Below are 19535 nucleotides of genomic sequence, written 5' to 3' on the forward strand. Positions count from 1 at the left end.
TCGGGGGGCGGGGCTCGTCCTCGGCACTAGGGCCGGGCGGGGGAAGCTGGGCAGAGCTCGCAGAGGCGGTTGTCGAGTCCAGTACCGCCAGGCCCGAGGAGCCCACCAAGTTGGGGGGCGTCGGCGGACGGGAGACCGTAGGCGTCGGCTGAGCCCTCGGGCCGTTCAGCAGCGCCATTCCGTCCGGGACCGCGATCTGGTGGTCTTGGGTGGGCAGCGAGTCGTTCTGCCCACTCGACGCGCCAGCACCTCCGTTGCCCCCCATGAAAGCCTCCAGCGTGGACTGGACCGCCCCGGGTTTCGAAGGGTTGCCACCCTTGCGCCCCACGGGGGGCTTGGTCGCCGTGTTGGCGTTCTTGGTTGCTCCGTCGTTGCTGACACCGCTCATGATTGCTCTTGCTTTTGCTCAAAAAAGAAGACTCTCTCGAATTTCGAGTGGGTCTACGACTTTGGCTTTTCAGGCATTTGGTCGATGGAGCCGTCCTCGTGGACGTGGTGCGGTTGCCCTAAAAGCTCTTTCTTGTCGTCCTGGGTGAGCTCGAGATGGAAGCTGCGGAGGACTCCGTCCGGCGTCTTTCCCCAGCGCAGTGCCGGTTCAAGGCCTTCGTGCTCCAGCAGTTGGTCGAGCTGCAACCGTGGGATGAGCTTCGCGTGGGCCCATTTGACGGCCTTGCCAGCGTTTCGGTGATTAATGCCGCTCTCGATTTCGGGCTCTGTCCGGTATCGCTCTTCGTCCCCGTCAATGGTCCTGAGATGGTGAACGTAGCAGTAGCCCGAGTTGGCGAGGATTTTTCTGTTTTTCGATTCGTTGTATTCGCCGCCGACTGTTGACACCCAGAGGGGCGTCGTGCTCGCTTGGTCGCGAGTCCGTGGTCGGGCGAGTGCGGGTTGCAGCTTTGCCCAGGCACTCAGTGCCTTGTGCCAGAATAGTGACGTGGTTTCGGGTAGCGGAGGGCCAGCGCCTACCAGCCGTTGAAGGCCGAAGTATCTTTGCACCTCTCGCCTGCGGCTCAGGTCGGCTGTTCGGAAAATTTCGTTCGCAACCATCTGCCAATCGCTTTTTGGGCCGGTGCATAGGTTGACAAGTGCTTGACACAGGTAGGCTTTGGAGCTCGTAGCTGGGTCGAGGAGGCCAAGGCCAAAATGCGTTGAGATGGTCGGGGCGGTCAGTGTGGCGAGGTTTCTTGTGGGCCACCTTTTGCGCCAGATGAAGCGTTGTATCATGTTCTTGATTTTCTCTAGCTGGCGTTGGTCGACTGGGACAAACCTAGCTTGGTACCATACTCTCGAGAGACCGATAGTGTTGGCAATGAGGACTCGTGCTGGGTGCGACAGTCCGCGGCTGCTCCAGCGATGAAGTGCGCGCTCGGCTTTGGCAAGTGCAGGCTCGTAGTTGTCTTTGATGATGTCTCCGTAGCCTAGCATGACTCCCAGTACTCTGGTCGTCTTGCTTCGGTCAATCCATTCGACGCCGAGGCTTTTGAAGACCTCGGGGATCTCGTCGTTCCTGCGGGGACCAAGTGGGACGATTGTGGTTTTTTCTTGGTTGATGGCGAGGTTGCTGGCTCTGCCGACGGTTTCGTAGTGCTTGAAGAGAGCCATCACGTCCCTGTCGTTGCGGACAAAGATTGTGGTGTCATCGGCGAAGAGCGACGCTTTGATGACCAGGGGCTCGAGCTGTGGTCGCACATTGAGGAAGGCGATGTTTCGGCGAGACTGGATGTAGTCGCTGATCACACCTGCGTAGATCGCGTACAGGAAGGGTGCACAGTGAAAAAAGCTACCGCGGTATTTTTTGTCATTTTGATGGGTTTTGGCGTTTTTGACTCGATAGACAGGTTTTACGGTCACGGCGATTTAAAGGCAAACAGCCGTGCTCATGAGACCACAACATTCCTCGGTTTTTTTTCACGCCTCCAGGGTTTTTTTTTATATTTATTTTTATTTATTTTTATTTATTATTATTTTTTATTTTTTTTATTTTTCGATTAATATTTTTATTTTTATTTTTTTTTTTGAGCCATAAATAAATTCATTGCTCGCTGATCGCGGCGCTGTCGTGAACGAGAGCATCCGCGATTGCGAGAACCATTCTCGAGCCATTGCGTCGCGATGGCGATGAAGCCAATGCACAACGAGAACGAGACACGGGAAGCGGTGCAGGTGTTGGGACGTGCAGAAAAGTGAACGGGCGCACTTGAGGTTGTCGCATTGCTACCCGTCGCCTCATCGCCTCTCGAGCTCGACTGATTGGATGACTGCGACTGTATTCCCGCGTGTCGACATCCACAGTGCTGGAGGATGCGGTCGAAGGTGGGAGAGTGGTTGTTCCTGCGTACGAAGCAGCTGCTGGTCGTGCATCTGTATCCATTCCCGTTGCCGCATCCGCCACGACTGGAGTGGCTGGAAGAGTGGACTGGGCTGTTGCTTCATTGTTGACCAGAGCGAACGCTACGGACGGCAGACTTACATCGTCCGCTGCCGGCACGAGAAGAGACGCTTCCGCTGCCAACACAAGAAGCGACCCGTCCGCTGTCGACGACGCATTCACAGGAAGCTCTGCAGAGCCTGCCTCCGTTCCGACCGTAGCTGCGATCTGAGTTGCTGCTGTTGAGGAGGTGTTCGAAGCGACGATTCCCTTGTAAGAATTACGATACGAGTCGTATATCTGTGGAGGAACATGTCGTGTCAGAGTCAAATGGTTGGTATCGCATATCCACGCGTTCCTTACCTTGTGTAAGAGTGCAGTCCTAGCGTCGATCCACGCAGCGCTCGACAATTGCTGTCGGTCTCGAAGGAATCTCGCCAATATTCCGTGAACTGCAGCTACAAATGCTGCTTGTTGGTCATCGAGACTGCTTGATGGAGCCGCACAAAGCTTAGTCGAATAGGCAACGTTGAACCACTCAGACTTCTCTAGCACGTCTTGCCGAAAGAACTCCCGAAGTAACTGGATCAATTTGATGCCTTTGGGAATTTCCTTTGGACAAGGATGATCAGTAAAGGAACGCTACACTTCCTTGTTTGCACACATCTGAGTCACCTACGAGCTTAACCGGGGCGTGTGCTTCGGCCCTCTGTTGGAGTGTTGCAAACGATGCATCCTTCTCGCGGCACAGGGCTTCCAGACCTCCAATCCGAGCAGTCAGTTGAGTGTTATCTTTCTTGAGTGTATCGATCTCACGCTTCAGTGCATGGTTCTCCGCTGACAGTCTTGAAATAAATTCAAAGCTTGCTTGTTGATCTGATCCACACATCCAAACAAACAACCCAATCAAAAAATTAACCAAGTTGAATTTTCGTTTGCTGAAAATTCACCAGCTCAAGAACAGTGTGTTTCCCGCGCTTTTACTATCAAAATCCCTTTTCACCCTCCCCAGCGTCCGCGTTCCCCGAATTCACGCCAATCGCGACGCAATTCCGTCAAGGAAGCCATGACAATTACAATATGCTTGGCGGCAGCGCGCTCCGGCGAACGGCTGCTGATCTGCAGGACCGAGAGCAAACTGAAAGTTCGTTTTCGCGCGCTTTTTGCTTTCTTCTTTTTTTTTTTTTTTTCTTTCACCATGCGTGTTCTTTGTTCTTTCTGATGTGTGTTGAAAGAATTGCTCTCTCAGGAGGAGAACGATTGTAATTGGTCATTACTTACGTTCCCGCATGCGAAGAGATACGATTCACACTCTTGAAACGAAATGAACTGAGTCGGTACATTCGGAATCAGTTGGTGCTCGTACGACATTTGCAAGTCAAAGAAAAGAAAAAATACAATGCTTTTTGCAATGAAATAATAAAATAAAAGTAAATAAAAAAATACAAAGACTGTGGTGCAGAAAATAAAATAAAATAAAATAAATAAAAATAAAAAAATAAAACCATTGGAGTGACATTGGTTTTTTTTTCTTTTTCTTTTTTTTCTTTTTTTTCTTTTCTTTTTCTTTTATTTTTTTTGTTTGAGCGCATTGCTTTTTCCATTGTCAAAAAAAAAGGCAAAAAGAGCAAAAGCAGGGAATCGAACCTCGTCAGGTGCGAAAGATGCACAATGACGGCTCAACTGTTGTCTGGTTGGGCAAGACGCTACTTGATGCATCAGTGCCTAAATGTGAAACGTCACAAGACTTTTTGACGTCCCGTCAGTCTGACAATCACATAATTAATCTCTAGAATATAATGTGCCAATCGGCTGGTTGATTGCGGCAAGCAGGAGCTGGTAATTCGCTCGTAAAGTTTACCGGCAACTTTGGAACGGCCTTTTGGTCGTCCTACGGCTCTCTACCTCGCAGCTCATGATCAATTATGATGTGTATAATTGTAACAAGTATGCATGCTTGTGTTGGACAGTTGTAGTTCTCGATAATGATGAGAACATGTTCATGGGCGATACTTTGAATGAATCCGACTGAAACTGCTACGTTCACAGCGCACTTGCTGATGATGCGCTAAACCAGTCTCCACTATTTTGACCGCAACCATAGCACAAACGCAAAGAACATATCACTGCCAATCACTCCGTCCCAGGAGTGTACCGGAAAACGAGGTTGTCAGCTGGCATCGACCTCGATTGTCGCACGCAGAATTCTGCACACGTATTTGCGATGCTAGAGCTTACCACCGAGACCGATTTTTGACTATATGGTCATGAATTATATTTGAATCATTACGGGGTAGATTTGAGGCTGACTGCTCCATGCCGATTGGAAGAAATGGATGCAGGAAACACGTCCAATTATTGAAGGATACGCAGTCCACAATGAACAATAATCTGTTTCACGTCCTTTTCCGTTGCGGCTGCGGGCCTTGCACAGCGATATTCGACAAAGATCCACGATCTCCGCTTGTGTGGCATACACAGGCTGTCTGCGCCAGACATGTCCGTGATCAGTTGCTCCCAAGGGAGAAGTACGTCTGCACTTGTATCAAGTGCACTGTGAAGCACATTAAAGGGCAAATTTCGGAGCCCACCACAAGAAAAACCGAGTTGCGACACTTAAATTTTTTCGGAGTTGCGTGCCTGGCTCAAGTCTACAATCAGCTACGGGCCGATGGTGTGGAAGGCGCCTGGCTCGACGCCTGGCTGGACGCTTCGTGGCGTGCGTCGAATACCCCATCCTCTGTCCCAATGACACAGACGGCTCCGAGAAGAGAAGCAGCCATGCAAGAACATGCTGATACACAAGACAACCAGAGGTACGACGCGAAGCATTGCCAGCTGGCTAGACTGTGCCTCTCACTGCAGTTTGACAGTGCTAGTGCAGACGTTGATGACAGCGACATGTATTACGACGACATGGGTTTCAGCAACATGGATACCAACGACATGCAGCACCCTGATGCATTCGTTTCAGACCGGTGGCTGGACTTGAACGATTTGGACGAGAGTGACTCTGACGACGACGACGACGACGACGACGACGACGACGACGAGAGCGAGGCCGAGAGCGAGGATTTGATCAACGAGCAGCTCGCGATCGACGTTGTCGACGAGCTTCGAGCTTATGCGTTTGCCATGGCTCAGGATCAAGCGGAGAAAGACACCGACTCCGCGGCGCCCAACACGGAGGCCGATGAGTATATGGGCGAGCTGATGGAACGCCTACATTGCCTTCGGAGTAAGTCAACACTCCGGATGTTTAGCCAGACCCTCGCAGGGTTGGACAATTTCCTCCAACGATACAACAATGATCTCAGAAAGACCGTGGTCACTGGAATGCGAGCGCACGGGTTGAATGACGAGCAGGAGCAGAAACTAAACGAGCTGTTTGACGACCATTTTCGCGCCACGGGTACGAAACGAACAACGCAGCTGCCCTTGCTATCGATGTCACGCGTCCCATTCACTAACCGCATCTTGTTCGTCTCTGGCAGCGATACCTGCGACTCCGTACTACTTTCAGCAGGCCCTCGTGCGCGATTCCATGGTTGGACAGCGGACAACACCCGAGCCCGAGCTAAATGCATGTGAGCGTATTGCCAGCCTCCAACGCAAGTATGCCGATTATGCTACTGCCGTGTGGTATCATACTGGCTGTCGATGCCATCCTACGGTTCAGCAAGCTCTGTCAATGTGCAAGCTCTGTCCGTGTGGGAACGTGACCTACCTGCCGAGCCAGCGTTTGGATCCTCGACGAGGCGCCATCAACTCGTCAGCAAGACAAGCTGGAGTGTGATAGTAATCCTCGCTGCACAACGCTTGTTTCGGCACGTATTTTTGTGTATTTTCCGCTAAAGCCGCAGCTGACCAAGTTGTTTGAGGACCCTGAATTGGTCAAAGGCTTGATCGATCGATATGGTGATCTGAACGATGCAACACATGTCGACCGTCTGTTCAGGGAGTGGCCCGCCGTGTTTCAGGAATCTGCAGGATTGCCTCAAAAGACTCATCCCCTCCAAGGCGAGCATTTCCAGAAGTCATCGCGGCTCGACTTCCTCCATGAATCCCCATGGAATCTGTCACTTTGCTTGTTCTACGACGGGTCAGTTGGTTGTCAGCATTTGCTCGAGACAGATGTGGGAGGGAGACGATGGTCTCACTTCCAATGGTTGGTTTGGTAGATTTCAAGCATTCAACTCATCGAGCGTCCAGATGCACACTGTGTGTGTGCGTGTGCTCAATTTAAATACGACGCTGGCCAGCCAAGCGCACTGTGTCTGCGTGTCGTCGCTCATTGATGTAGGTAGACTTTTTGCCATTAATTTTTATTGATGCGACTGAGACGCTGTCAAACTGACTCGTTGTCACCGACCTTGCCGACGTAGGGCCCTGAGCTAGCTAACCTAGACCAGCTGATGGCGCCCCTGATCAAGGAAGTCAACGAGCTGTCGTCGCGCGGGGTTGACTTGCGAAATGCATTCACTGAGACCGCCGTACGTGTCAAAGCTCAAATCCAACTCCTGTCAATGGATTCTCCCGCTCGTGCCAAGGTGCTGCACATCATGGGCCACTCGGCCCAGCTAGGATGCAACTACTGTCCGAGAAAAGCCGGCCCTTGCGAGTGCGGCCATCATCGCAACTGGGGCAATTTGACTGCCACGCAATACGCCAACTACGATTACATTGACCATTCCCAGCGCAAGCCAGGCGGTGGCGCGTCTTGTTTGCGGGGATTGACCAACTTTCCAGCCAACGGACACGTTGAGCGGAGTATGTGCTCGTTGGATACGCTGCACAGTGTTCTGCTTGGCAGCTGCAAGCGACTTCTGAGCAACACAATTAACAAGATCCTCACCGACCCACGGGCCAAACAGAAAAAACTGGCAAAACTGGATTCTTCATTGAAAGAGACAACCTGGCCATCCTTTGCCATGCGAGTCCCTCGCAAAGTGTCGACACAGCACGGTTTGTACACGGGCGAGGAGATTCTGAATTTCGTGCTGGTCTGCGCAAGATGGATCTTTGCAGACATCGCCGGCTTGCCTGGGTATCATCTGATGTGGCTTGATATGGCCGACATCGTGTTCATCTGCGTGACAAAGGCCATCGACATCAGCAGAATCCCAACGATCGAGCTGGTCATACAACGCTACATTGAAAGCGCCACGGCGGCCAATGGTCCTTGCGGAATGCCAATCACCACGCATCATTTGACTCACATTGCATGGGCTTGTCGGCAACACGGTCCTCCTGCGCACGTCTCGACCATGGTGTTTGAGAGGAAAGTCAACGAGCTCTGCCGGCAGATTCCTCCCGGCACACAAAACGACATTCTAACGCGATTCGTGAACAAGGTGATCAACGACTCCCCCTCGCAGCGCAGCAGCACCGCTGGCTGCGGCATGGTGTACAAATTTGCGAACACAAAGCGCAGACGTCATTTGGTCAACGAATACATCGAGAGATATCTCGTGCAGCAGTTCGGTTATGGTGTGGTGGCTGCCAGGCACATGAAGATGATGGTTTCGTACGCAGGCTCCCGTTGGTGCACGTTGGCAATTGCTGGGACCAACACCGTTCTCACATGTGACAGGGAACACTATTTTCGAGTTCGTGCGTTTTACACACGCACGTTGATCGACCAGGAAACCACGCAATGTCTGGCGGAAGTGCAGGATTGGTTCGTTCTCGAGGAAGCATCGCATTGGCGGAACAACCCAGTGTATCGCCGAACTCAACCCGACGCGGGTCCCTTGGCCCGGTTTGTTGAAACTGATTGTATTGCTGGCAGCGGCTGGGTAAAGCCTGTTGTTGTGCCACAAGGCTTCGGACACGCCGACCATCGGTTTATACTCATCCGGTGGCATCGTTGATGATTGGTAGGAATACAATGAAACACATTGAAAAATAAAAATAAAAATAAAAAAATAAAAAAGAACTGAAAAAAATCAAAAATAAAATAAAATAAATCAAAAATAAAATAAAATAAATCAAAAATAAAATAAAATAAATCAAAAATAAAATAAAATAAATCAAAAATAAAATAAAAAAATGAAAAAAATCCCAAACAGGACGACTGCCACAAAAAATGAAAAAGAAAAATTGGCAAAAATCGAAAAAAATGAAAATAAAATCGAAAAAAAATCAAAAAAATCACACAGCCGACGGAAAACACGCCTGCACCAGACACTCTAAACTGCTTTCGCCTGGATCTGCTCTCTGGATGGAGCTACACGAACGCTCGTTGCAGTGTTCGAATGTACACACGCAGGACAATACACTGTCAAAGGCACAGAGCCCAGGGACGCGTTTTTATCGAGCTCGACGCAACGGGGTAGACCGGTAAAACGGTTTCTTTTTTCACTGTGAATCCCGTTTTCCTGCTCACCAAGTGCATAAATCATTCACACAAATAATTTAGAAGTGCAGCGGTGATTGAAAAAGCCAACCAGCATGGCAAAAATTAACACTTCCGTGCTCAAACTTCGCCTTCGTCTATGCGCGCCATGTGCCCGGAAAGTCGATCCATCTTGAATGCAGACAGTAGCAAACTATATTCAACATTGTTTGGTATTTGATTCGGGCGACCCTTGGCTTGCTTGTATAAGCAGCGCGGCGACCAAGACTGCATCTTGTCTTTCGCCCTCCTCGCCTCGCTCTTTCCCGATTCACGTTGCTGCACTGTCATTTCCGCATATAGATATGATTTCACGGTCACTACCACATTGGTGCCAGTGCTGACACCGAGATTGACGATGGCTTGCTGATCGATCCCTTGTTTTCTACCCGCACCGTCCATGTCGGCGGCAAAGATTGTCAGTGCCCTTGCTGTTCTGCCAGGGCCAGTCGCCTGTCTGCAGCGCAAGACCATGCGTTGCATGAAATGCTGCCTGAGGTCGATCGAGCGTTGCAGGCGAGCTTCCACTGGGAAGATTCAAATTTTCACGACAAAGAGTTGTAATGTCATTATGACAACCAAGCAAACAAAAATAATGACAAACAAACAAACAAAAATCCAAACACAAAATTTTCATGCAGCAAGCCATGAAAAACAAGCAAACACAAGAAAGAAACAACAACGAGTATCACACGTCAAGTAGACGTGGTAAAGAAAGATGAGCGCAACAAACACGACGACGTGTGGACGAATCCATCGGAAACAAACAGCAAACATGCAACATGCAACATTATCAGATCACAACTGCGCAAAACAGTCAAATGAAACAAAACACACAAAAAAGAACGTAAACACGAACACACAAAGTCAGCCTTTGCGACAAGGAGCTGTCGACAAGGCTGGTGATTGCCACTTAGAGCTGGCATTGAGGAAGAGCAGTGTTGCGCAACTGATCAACCAGAGTTGCGGACGGCGAAGCCGGAGCTTCCTTGACAAGCTCGGCGGAGGCAGGGATGGTCAAAAAGGCCTGAAGGTTGACCTGGAGAGCGGCAGTCTCGCGAAGAGTGGCGCGAGCCGAGGTGGCAGAGACGTCAAGTGCATCTGCTTGCTCGTTGAGCGCGTCCTCAAGACTGTTGACAAGCTCGTTGATGGCAGAAATCTTGGTACGGATGATGGCCATATCCGAGCCAAATCGGCCGACAAAGCGCTCGAGCTCTTGCTGCTCGTTTTGCTGAATCTGGGAGGCCGAGAGGTCAATCTCACCAACAAGGTTGGCAAGCTGCTGGGTGAGGTCGGCGACAGTGGCAGCAACGATGGCAGGAAGATCAGCGACCTTGGAGGAGGCTTGCATGAGCTCGGCAACAGCAAGGTTGCGAACAGAGCCGACCGAGACGCTCAACTCGAGAACAACCTCGTCAAGCGACGCGGCAAGCTGGCCAGCACGGGCAGAGATCTTACGATCGAGGGCAGCGAGAGAGTCGGTGCGCGCCATCTTGAGCTCCTGGGCAACGCCAGACAGCCAGTTCTTCATCGAATCGCGCTCAGTCATGTCTAGAGCCACCTGAGTAGTGTTCAGCTGAACACGAGTGAGCGACTTGGTGAAGGCAGCAATCGAGGCCTGCAGGCGTTCAGTGTACTGATCGAGGACCGAGGCGCACGACTGCATTGTCTCGTACTTGGCGGCAGACCAGGCTTCACCGAAAGCGGCGAAGGTCTCGCGCTCAAGAGGAGTCAGCAGCTCAACAGTGCGACGGCGGCGGCTGGAAACAAGCTCGCGCATGATAGCAAGGACGCGCTCACCAGCAAAGGCCTCAGTGAACTGAGCGACAGCACCGTTGGAGATGGTGTTAATCTTTGAGAGGAAGGTCTGGACGGCAACAACACGGGCAACCTCGTTGGCGCCGCTCGAGATCAGAGATTCCGAGGCAGCGGTGGCAGCAATGCTGGCCTCAGCAGAGACTTGGGTGAGGATGCGCTTGGACGACTCGGCGACGGCATCGCGATGGGCAGCAATGCTGCTCTCCAGCTCGGCAATAAGCTCGCTCACGTGAGGTGCCTGAGTAGGGTCAAGAGCTGCCAGCTTGTTGCGAAGCTCAGTCTCGGTGGCGTCAACCATGGTGACAAACTCGCCAGTGCCAATATCAGCAGCCTGGAGAACGAGAAGGAGCGAAGCGTGAGCCTGCTCGATGGCACCATCAAGACCAACCTGGCCTTCAATCAAAGCAAGGCGGGCACCGAGAGCAGAGATGGTCGACTGGTGCTGGGCAAGACGCTCGGTGGTCGAGGCGGCGTTCGCAGTGGCAGTGCGGGTGCGGACGTTCGACATGACAGACTCGAGACGAGTCAGGCGGCCTTGGATGTCAGCAAGAGCTTGAGCAAGCACCGACTGGAGCGCGTCAGCAGTGTCGTCACGAAGAACAGCCTCAGCCTGGCTCAAGACAAGCGCAAGAGGAGCGACGGAACGGTCGAAAGCAGCAGCAGCCGCGGCACGGAGGCCAGCAGCACTCTGCGTCATGCGATCGGCGGTGGCGAGGCCAGCCGAAATGACGTCGAGATTGGTGTCAATCCAGTCCTGCTCGTGAAGGAAGGCGGCCTCAGCCTGTGCAAGAGCAGACTCGAGCGAGGCAAGGCGCTCGCGTTGCTGAGGAAGCTTGGCAATCAGAGTCGAGAGCAGGTCGGCAGCAGCGGCAAGGCGCTGGAAGGACTCGGACTGGGAGGTGAACGAGGCAAGCTTGGAGTCTTCGACGCGCTTGAGCAACGATTGGATGCGAACACGGACCATCTTGTTGTCAGCAGACGCTTCAAAGTTGGCGAGAAGGGCAGAGAGCTGCTCACGCTGGGAAGTCAGACAGTCGGCAGTAGAGCCAACAAGAGGAAGAGCAGCGACAATGTTGGCAGCGGACGCGTCGCGACGGGCAATGCCGAGGATGGCCTTCAGGTCGTTGATGGCAACAGCGACGGCAGCAACCGAGGCGGCAATCTCGGACTCGAAAGTGTCCAGAGCCGCGTACTCGTCGATAAGACCGTAGATGATGTCAGCGGCGTCGCGGGTGCAGTTGTCGCAAGGATCGCAGCGGAAGAGGTTGCCGCCGAGGGCGATTTGCTCGTAGCCAAGCAGACATTCGCGGCAGGTCGGGCCAGTGTAGCCGTTGGCAGAGTCGCAGTCGCAAGTGTAATTGCCAACAAAGCCAGGGGCAACCGTGGTGCAGGTATCGTTGTGGACGTCACCCTCCGTGCCAGGGACGACACGGGCAATCGAGTGGCCATTGCAGTCGCACTGGAAGCACTTGAGCGACTCGCCAGAGCCGTCGAGAATAAAACCAGTGCCGATGGTGCCGGGAGTGTCAAGACGAGTCGGGTCGCCATAGTAGCCAACCTCGCAGACCTCGCAGTTGGGACCGGTCGAATGACCGAGGCAGGCCTTGCAGATCAGGTTGCTGGGGTTGCCCGCAGAGTAGTCGCAGTTGTCCATCATGCTCGATTCGTCAATGTTGCCGTTGCAAATACACTCGTTGCAAGTGTCGAAGGACAAGCAGTCGCCAAGACCGCTGCCGCCAGCACCAGGGGTGAGGCATTGCGTGGGCTGGCCAAAGTAGGCATCCTGGTTGCACGAGTCGCAAGTGCGGCCCTCGTACACGACGCCCGACGAAATAATGTTGAAGAAGCCGCCGGGAATGGAACGGGGGCAGCTGCACAGAATGGCGCTCTGGGGATCAGCAGCAGCGTCGATCGCGTTGACACTGTGGTCGAGAATGCAGGACTGGGCGCCGCCACTGACGCCGCCAATGCTGTTGTCAAAGAGACATTGCTGGAAGGTGCCAATCTCGGTTTCGGTCAGCAGGTCAAACTTGCTAGGCGCGGAATGGTAGCACTTGCAAGGGGTGCAGGGAATGCCTTCGGAGGGGTTGCCAAAGAAGCCATTCTGGCAGGACGCGCAACGGTGGCTCTCAGCGTTCGAAAGGCCACATTGGGAGCAAACACCAGTGTTCGCACCGCACATGGTGTTGGAGCCAAAGCACTGCTCAGAGCAGGGGCGGCAAATGTCTTCAAGGGTGTCCTCAGAGCACTTTCCATTGACAAAGTTGCAAGCGCCGCAGACATCATCGGCAGCAGCAAAGCCGGCGCTCGTCAGCTGACGGAAGTAACCGGGAACGCAGGTGTCGCACTCACCAAGAGGACCGTTGAGAGTGTGGTTGCCGCAGCTGCGGCAAAGACCAGTGTTGGGGTTGCAGATGCCAAAGCCGGTGGTGGTGCTGCTGGGATAAGCATGGCCGTGGCAGTTGCAAGCCTGGCAGCCTTGCTCGCGGTTGCGCTTGTTGCCCTCGGGAGTGTCGTAATCGGGGTAGATGGTGTTGCGCTTGTAGTTGGTGAAGCAGTCGCCGCAGCTGACACCGGTGGTGTTGTCGCGGCAGTTGGTGCAAGTACCGATGGCACTGCAAGTTTCAGAGTGAGTCCAGCAATTACAAGGGAAGCAAGAGCCGTAGACACCAGTGCCGAAGGGATTTTGGTAGTTTTCCTCGCAGCGCTCGCAACGGTTGCCGGTGGTGTGGGAAGACGGCGCGCAGTCGCAAATGCCACCAACTTCGTTGCAAGTCTCACCACCACCAACGACGATAGCAGCATGGTGGTTGCAGTTGCAAGCTTGGCAACCGTAGGTCAGGTCAACACCGCCGCAGACGCCACTGACAATCGGGGTCAAGCACGGGCGGTAGAATGTGGGGTTGCAGTGCTCGCAGTGAGTGCCGTTGGTTTGGTCAGCGCAAGGTTGCGGGTTGCCGTCGAAATCAGTCATGCAGTCGCCGCCAAGCGCGTTACACTCGTTGTCAACATAGTCCTTGTGGGTGTTGCACTGGCAGGCCGTGCAGCTCACGCCGTCTTCAGCGGTACCAGTGGCACTCCAGAAACCAACAATGCAAGACTGACACTGGTCACCTTCAGAGTTGGAGGAGGGATTGCACGAGCAGACACCGCCATCAGGGTTGCAAAGACCGGGACCAACGCCGTGACCGTTGCAGTCGCATGCGATGCAACCATCAGACAGATCGATGGTGCCATCAGGACGGAAGGGGCGGAAGAAACCTTCGAGGCAGAGCTCGCAGTTGTGGCCAGTGGTGTTGTCTTGGCAGGGGTCGCCAACCTGGTCGCAGTTGCCGCCGGTAACGTCGCAAGTGTCGGGGGAGCCCTTGTGGCCGTTGCAGAAGCAGGGCTCGCATGTCTCGCCATCGACACCGTTACCAGTGCTCGAAAAGTAGTTGGGAAGACAGCTCTCGCAGTGAGCGCCAGTCACACCATCAGCAGCGTTGCACGAGCAACCGCAGCCATCGCCTTCGCATTGGTCAAAGCCGCCAACTTGGGGCAAAGTGGAGTGGCCATTGCAATCGCAGCGAGCAAAGCAGCCAGCGATGTGGCACTGCTCGTAAGCGTACGCAGCGGGGGAGCAGGCAGGAATGTCACGGCAGTAAGTAGCGTCACAGGTCTCGCAGTGGTCACCGTGCACATTGTGGCTGGCCGCGCAATCGCACACACCAGAATCGGCGTCGCAGACACGGATTGCGAAATTGTTCGTCACCTCAGCGTTAGAGTGTCCAAAGCAGGTGCAAGGGTCGCACGGGCCACCGTTTGCAAAGAACTTTTGGAAGACCGCCCGCGAAAGGTCGCGAACGGGCACGCCAGGGACAATCAAGCCCGAAAAAGTGCCATGATCGTAGAAAAGCGACTCGATTTCGGAAGGGTCAATCTCGGCAAGCGGGGGACCGTCGCAAGCAAAAACGCCATCGATCATGGCGGCAGAGTCGTAAGAGCACGAGTTGACGGCAAAGTCGGGAGAGTTGCGCTTGTTGGTGAAGGCAGTGTTGCTGCAGACGCCGCAATAGTGACCGCTGGTCATGTGTTCGCAAGCATCGCAGCGGCCATCAGCAATGTCGCAGGATGCCGAGTGGCCGTTGCAGAGGCAGGTGCCGAGGGCAACAACTTCGGTGATTTCAAAAACGCGAAGAGCAGCGGGGAGACGACGAGTGGAATCCTCAATGCCGTCAAAGACAAGGGAAACGTAGCGAATGCCAGCGTTGCCAAGTTGGGAGTCGCGCAGATAGCTGAGCACCTCAAAGGTGATCTTGCATGGTCGGTCACGCTTACCCAGGCCAGTGCAAGCAGCGGCAAAGTCGTCGCTGATAGAGTCAGTGACATCGACCCAAGCACCAGAGGCGGAGGCAACCCACAGCTCAAGACGGGACTTGAGCGACGAGCTGGCATCACTGTGACGGGGCTGAGTAGCAAGCGACTCGGCCACGGGATACGGGAGCGGGTAGTGGGGCAGGGTGACGTAGAGCTCCTTGAGGGCAAACTCGCCAGCAAGATCGAAAACGAGCTTGCGGTAGGTGGGCGAGACGGCAGCTTCTGAACAAGCACGCACGGACTGAAGACCAATGGTAGCCCAGGGCTGGTACTCGGCGCAACGCTCGGCAGACCAGGTTTCATCCATATCGACGTTCTCGGCAAAACCAGAGCCGATGTGGTACTCGCTGTCAGCAAGCACGACGGGGCCAACCAGACTGAAGGCAAGGGTGCGGGTATCAAGGAGGCCCGGGCTGGTGACGAGCATAAATGCGCTTGACAGTGATCGGTAGATCAGCTGACGGTTGGTGCAGGTTTGACGGAAGGTGGTCGCGACTCCGTTAATGTTGTCAGTGTTGCTACCCGAAACGCTGGCTTGCCAAACAATGTTGCAGCTGGACGAATCAATAGTGGCATCGTTGAGCTTGGGGCCGGCCGAGCGAACAGCGGTCAAAGTGGCGCCGTTGCCAGCCAAGAAGAAGCCCTCGTTCGTGAGGATCAAACCACGGCCTTGGGCGGAGGTGGCAGTCAGAGCGGAGATGCCATGGGTCAGAAGGTCGGAAGCAGTCGAGCCGGTCAGGGCGTTGTTCAGGTAGGTGGCGACGTCAGCGCTGAGCAGGAAGTCGTTGGCGGTAGCACCGTTGACATCACGGGCAACAACCAGCAGGGTTTGCGAGCCAGCGGTGAATGTGCTTCCAAAGAAGTCCGAAATGACGTACAACTTGACAGGGTACGGGGCAAACGCGTTCAAGTGAGCGTCGAGAAGAGCAACCACGGCATCAAGCTCGCTCTGGCTGCAGATGCTGGCGCCAGTCAAAGTGACAAAGACGCCGCCAAAGCGGTGGTCAAAGGCCGTTCGCGAGTCGTAGGTGGTAGTAGTACCAATGACAACGTCGCCGTTGGCAGACAGGACTTGAGACATGTAGTTCAAGGTGGTGAGCACAGTCGCAGCGAGGGCGCGGCGACGCAATTCGCGGAAACCTTGAGCGTCGAAAATTTGTACGCCGTTGGCTTTGGTCATGGTCAGAATGTTGAATTCGGCGGGCTGCAGCAGCGTATACGCGGGGACGTCAGCGTAGAAGATAGCCGAAGACACGAGCAAGGTTGCGCCGGTCGAGCTGGCGAGTGACACCACATACGTGAAATTGTTGGCCTTCTCGTCAACGGTCATAGACAGAGTAGCAGTCACGGTACCACTGGTGCCAGATCCGTCGGGGGTGACAATAAGATTGTGAATCTCGAATTCGTTGTTGGTTGCATCAATGCTACCAGAAGTCCAGGCCGGCATGTCGGGGAAACCACGGTTGGCATAAGTCACCAGAATGGTGCAGCATCCGTCAGCGAGGAGATTGGAGCCAGTGTAGGTGAAAGAGACGGGAAGCAGGACATGTCCGTCAATGGAAGAGGGGACCACGTTGGGGATGGCAGAAATCAAGGTCGCAGATCGGCCTGGAACACTGGTGGCCGACGCAACAGGCGTGGAGGAGGCCGAAGCAGCTCGCGTGGACGCGATAGATGTTGAGATGGTCGAGGCAACCGAAGCAGCCGAGGCAGACAAAGATGCATGCTTCGACGCGGCTGATGAGGCCGACGCGACTGATGCTGCGACAGTCGAAGCGGCCGAAGCAGCTTGTTTGGAAGCAGCCGACGCGACTGATGCCGAGATGGTTGATGCAGCGGAAGCTGCGATAGTCGAAGCAGCAGAAGCAGCTTGCTTCGACGCGACGGATGCAGCAGAAGCGACCGATGCAGAAATGGTTGATGCGGCTGAGGCAGCGGAAGCAACCGAAGCAGTCGACGCAGCTTTCGTGGACGCGGCAGAAGCAGCGGAAGCAACTGAAGCAGAGATGGTTGACGCGGCTGAAGCAGCTGAAGCAACCGAAGCAGTTGACGCAGCTTTCGTGGACGCGGCAGAAGCAGCAGAAGCAACCGAAGCAGTCGATGCAACTTTAGTGGACGCGGCAGAAGCAGCGGAAGCAACTGAAGCAGAGATGGTTGACGCGACTGAAGCAGCTGAAGCAACCGAAGCTGAAATGGTTGACGCGGATGAAGCAGCTGAAGCAACCGAAGCAGTTGACGCAGCTTTCGTGGACGCGGCAGAAGCAGCGGAAGCAACTGAAGCAGAGATGGTTGACGCGACTGAAGCAGCTGAAGCAACCGTACCTGAAATGGTTGACGCGACTGAAGCAGCAGAAGCAACCGAAGCAGTCGATGCAACTTTCGTGGACGCGGCAGAAGCAGCAGAAGCAACCGATGCGGCAGAAGAAAGTTGGGTGGAGGCGATTGAAGAGGGTGGCGCTGCGGCATCAACCGACGCGACATCCCAAGCAGTGTAGTTGCGGCCGGCAAAGATCGACGGCGAACTAAAGTCCAGAGGCGAGCTGCTATAGTTGACGGCAGGCACCCAGTTGATCGTAGCGTCTGGCAGCACAAGCTTGGCAACAAACGTCACGTTGAACGTGGACTTGGTCGACAAACCGGCAGCCTCGTACAGGGGCAACTCGGACAACATGACTGAGAACGTCGAGTTGTCAGCAGACAGCGAAACTGTGGCAGGGACTGGCACTGACGCAGAAGTCGTCACCACGATCGAGTCCGGGTAGAGCGTCAGATTGCCGCCAACCGGCACAAGGTCGAGCAGTTCAAGCGCAAAGGCGGTCGTGCTGGACATTGCCGTGTGCGCGACAAGCGCCGTGAAGGTAAGGTCATCGCCTGGATACGCCACCTCGGGGCTAATGATCGACGTCACTTGCAAGTTCGGCTCCGCCACGGTATGACTAAGCAGGGTCGAGTTGATGCTGACCAGCGACGAACTGTCCGGGCCAAAGAACGCTGTGGCCTGCGACTCGATCGTGCTACCCGCAACATTGCCAACGGTAGCCGCAGATGGAACGCTGGCCTGCACTTGCACAATAATCTCGCGATCCTCCAATGGCTGGAATGCCAAGGTGCTCAGCGCGCCAAAGTCAAACACGGCAGTATCGTTGAACGTGTTGCCGTCGGTATCTTGCATGACACCGTCGGCTCCAACCGCCAGCGTTGACACGGAAATCGCACTTCCGATCGCCACAACCTTGGCCGAAAAGATGGCAAACACGCCCGGTGCGCTCACTGAAGAAGGCATTCCAGCAGCGATGGCCAGCTTGAAACTGCCAATCGACCCGCTCGGCACACTTGCAGTCAGGTTGAACGTGACCTGATCTCCAACCGCCACGATGGGGCTCGCAGCGTTGGCAACAAATCCAGACACGGCAGGAGACGCAGAGCTGATGAGGGGCAACGAGGCGTTGAATCCAATCAGCTTTGGCGTGTTGTCCGATGCCGACGCGACATCCCAAGCAGTGTAGTTGCGGCCGGCAAAGATCGACGGCGAACTAAAGTCCAGAGGCGAGCTGCTATAGTTGACGGCAGGCACCCAGTTGATCGTAGCGTCTGGCAGCACAAGCTTGGCAACAAACGTCACGTTGAACGTGGACTTGGTCGACAAACCGGCAGCCTCGTACAGGGGCAACTCGGACAACATGACTGAGAACGTCGAGTTGTCAGCAGACAGCGAAACTGTGGCAGGGACTGGCACTGACGCAGAAGTCGTCACCACGATCGAGTCCGGGTAGAGCGTCAGATTGCCGCCAACCGGCACAAGGTCGAGCAGTTCAAGCGCAAAGGCGGTCGTGCTGGACATTGCCGTGTGCGCGACAAGCGCCGTGAAGGTAAGGTCATCGCCTGGATACGCCACCTCGGGGCTAATGATCGACGTCACTTGCAAGTTCGGCTCCGCCACGGTATGACTAAGCAGGGTCGAGTTGATGCTGACCAGCGACGAACTGTCCGGGCCAAAGAACGCTGTGGCCTGCGACTCGATCGTGCTACCCGCAACATTGCCAACGGTAGCCGCAGATGGAACGCTGGCCTGCACTTGCACAATAATCTCGCGATCCTCCAATGGCTGGAATGCCAAGGTGCTCAGCGCGCCAAAGTCAAACACGGCAGTATCGTTGAACGTGTTGCCGTCGGTATCTTGCATGACACCGTCGGCTCCAACCGCCAGCGTTGACACGGAAATCGCACTTCCGATCGCCACAACCTTGGCCGAAAAGATGGCAAACACGCCCGGTGCGCTCACTGAAGAAGGCATTCCAGCAGCGATGGCCAGCTTGAAACTGCCAATCGACCCGCTCGGCACACTTGCAGTCAGGTTGAACGTGACCTGATCTCCAACCGCCACGATGGGGCTCGCAGCGTTGGCAACAAATCCAGACACGGCAGAAGACGCAGAGCTGATGAGGGGCAGGGACGCATTGAAATCCAGGAACACTGGTACAGGTGGAGGGGGTGGAGGAGCAACCGTGGCGGATATCGAAGCAACCGAGGCATCCGAAGCAACCGATGCAGCAGAGGCAGATTGAGTCGACGCGACTGACGCGGCTGAGGCTTCAG

The 19535-nt window shown here is 54.5% G+C and overlaps 1 protein-coding gene across 1 annotated transcript; it reads right to left on the reverse strand.

The window, feature by feature from the left end:
- Window positions 1-9307: 9307 nt before the first annotated feature.
- Window positions 9308-19271, reverse strand: CAOG_07207 (hypothetical protein). Its single transcript, XM_004343881.2, has one exon. The coding sequence runs from the start codon at window positions 19231-19233 to the stop codon at window positions 9679-9681; it is 9555 nt and encodes a 3184-aa protein (XP_004343931.1). The 5' UTR covers window positions 19234-19271; the 3' UTR covers window positions 9308-9678.
- Window positions 19272-19535: the final 264 nt, after the last annotated feature.

This window comes from Capsaspora owczarzaki, assembly GCF_000151315.2.
Source record: "Capsaspora owczarzaki ATCC 30864 unplaced genomic scaffold supercont2.13, whole genome shotgun sequence".
Taxonomy (NCBI): Eukaryota; class Filasterea; order Ministeriida; family Capsasporidae; genus Capsaspora; species Capsaspora owczarzaki.

What these genes read in the sequence shown, in the direction of transcription:
- CAOG_07207 (XM_004343881.2), bottom strand. Translation starts at nt 19,233, where the DNA reads ATGCCTTCTTCAGTGAGCGCACCGGGCGTGTTTGCCATCTTTTCGGCC.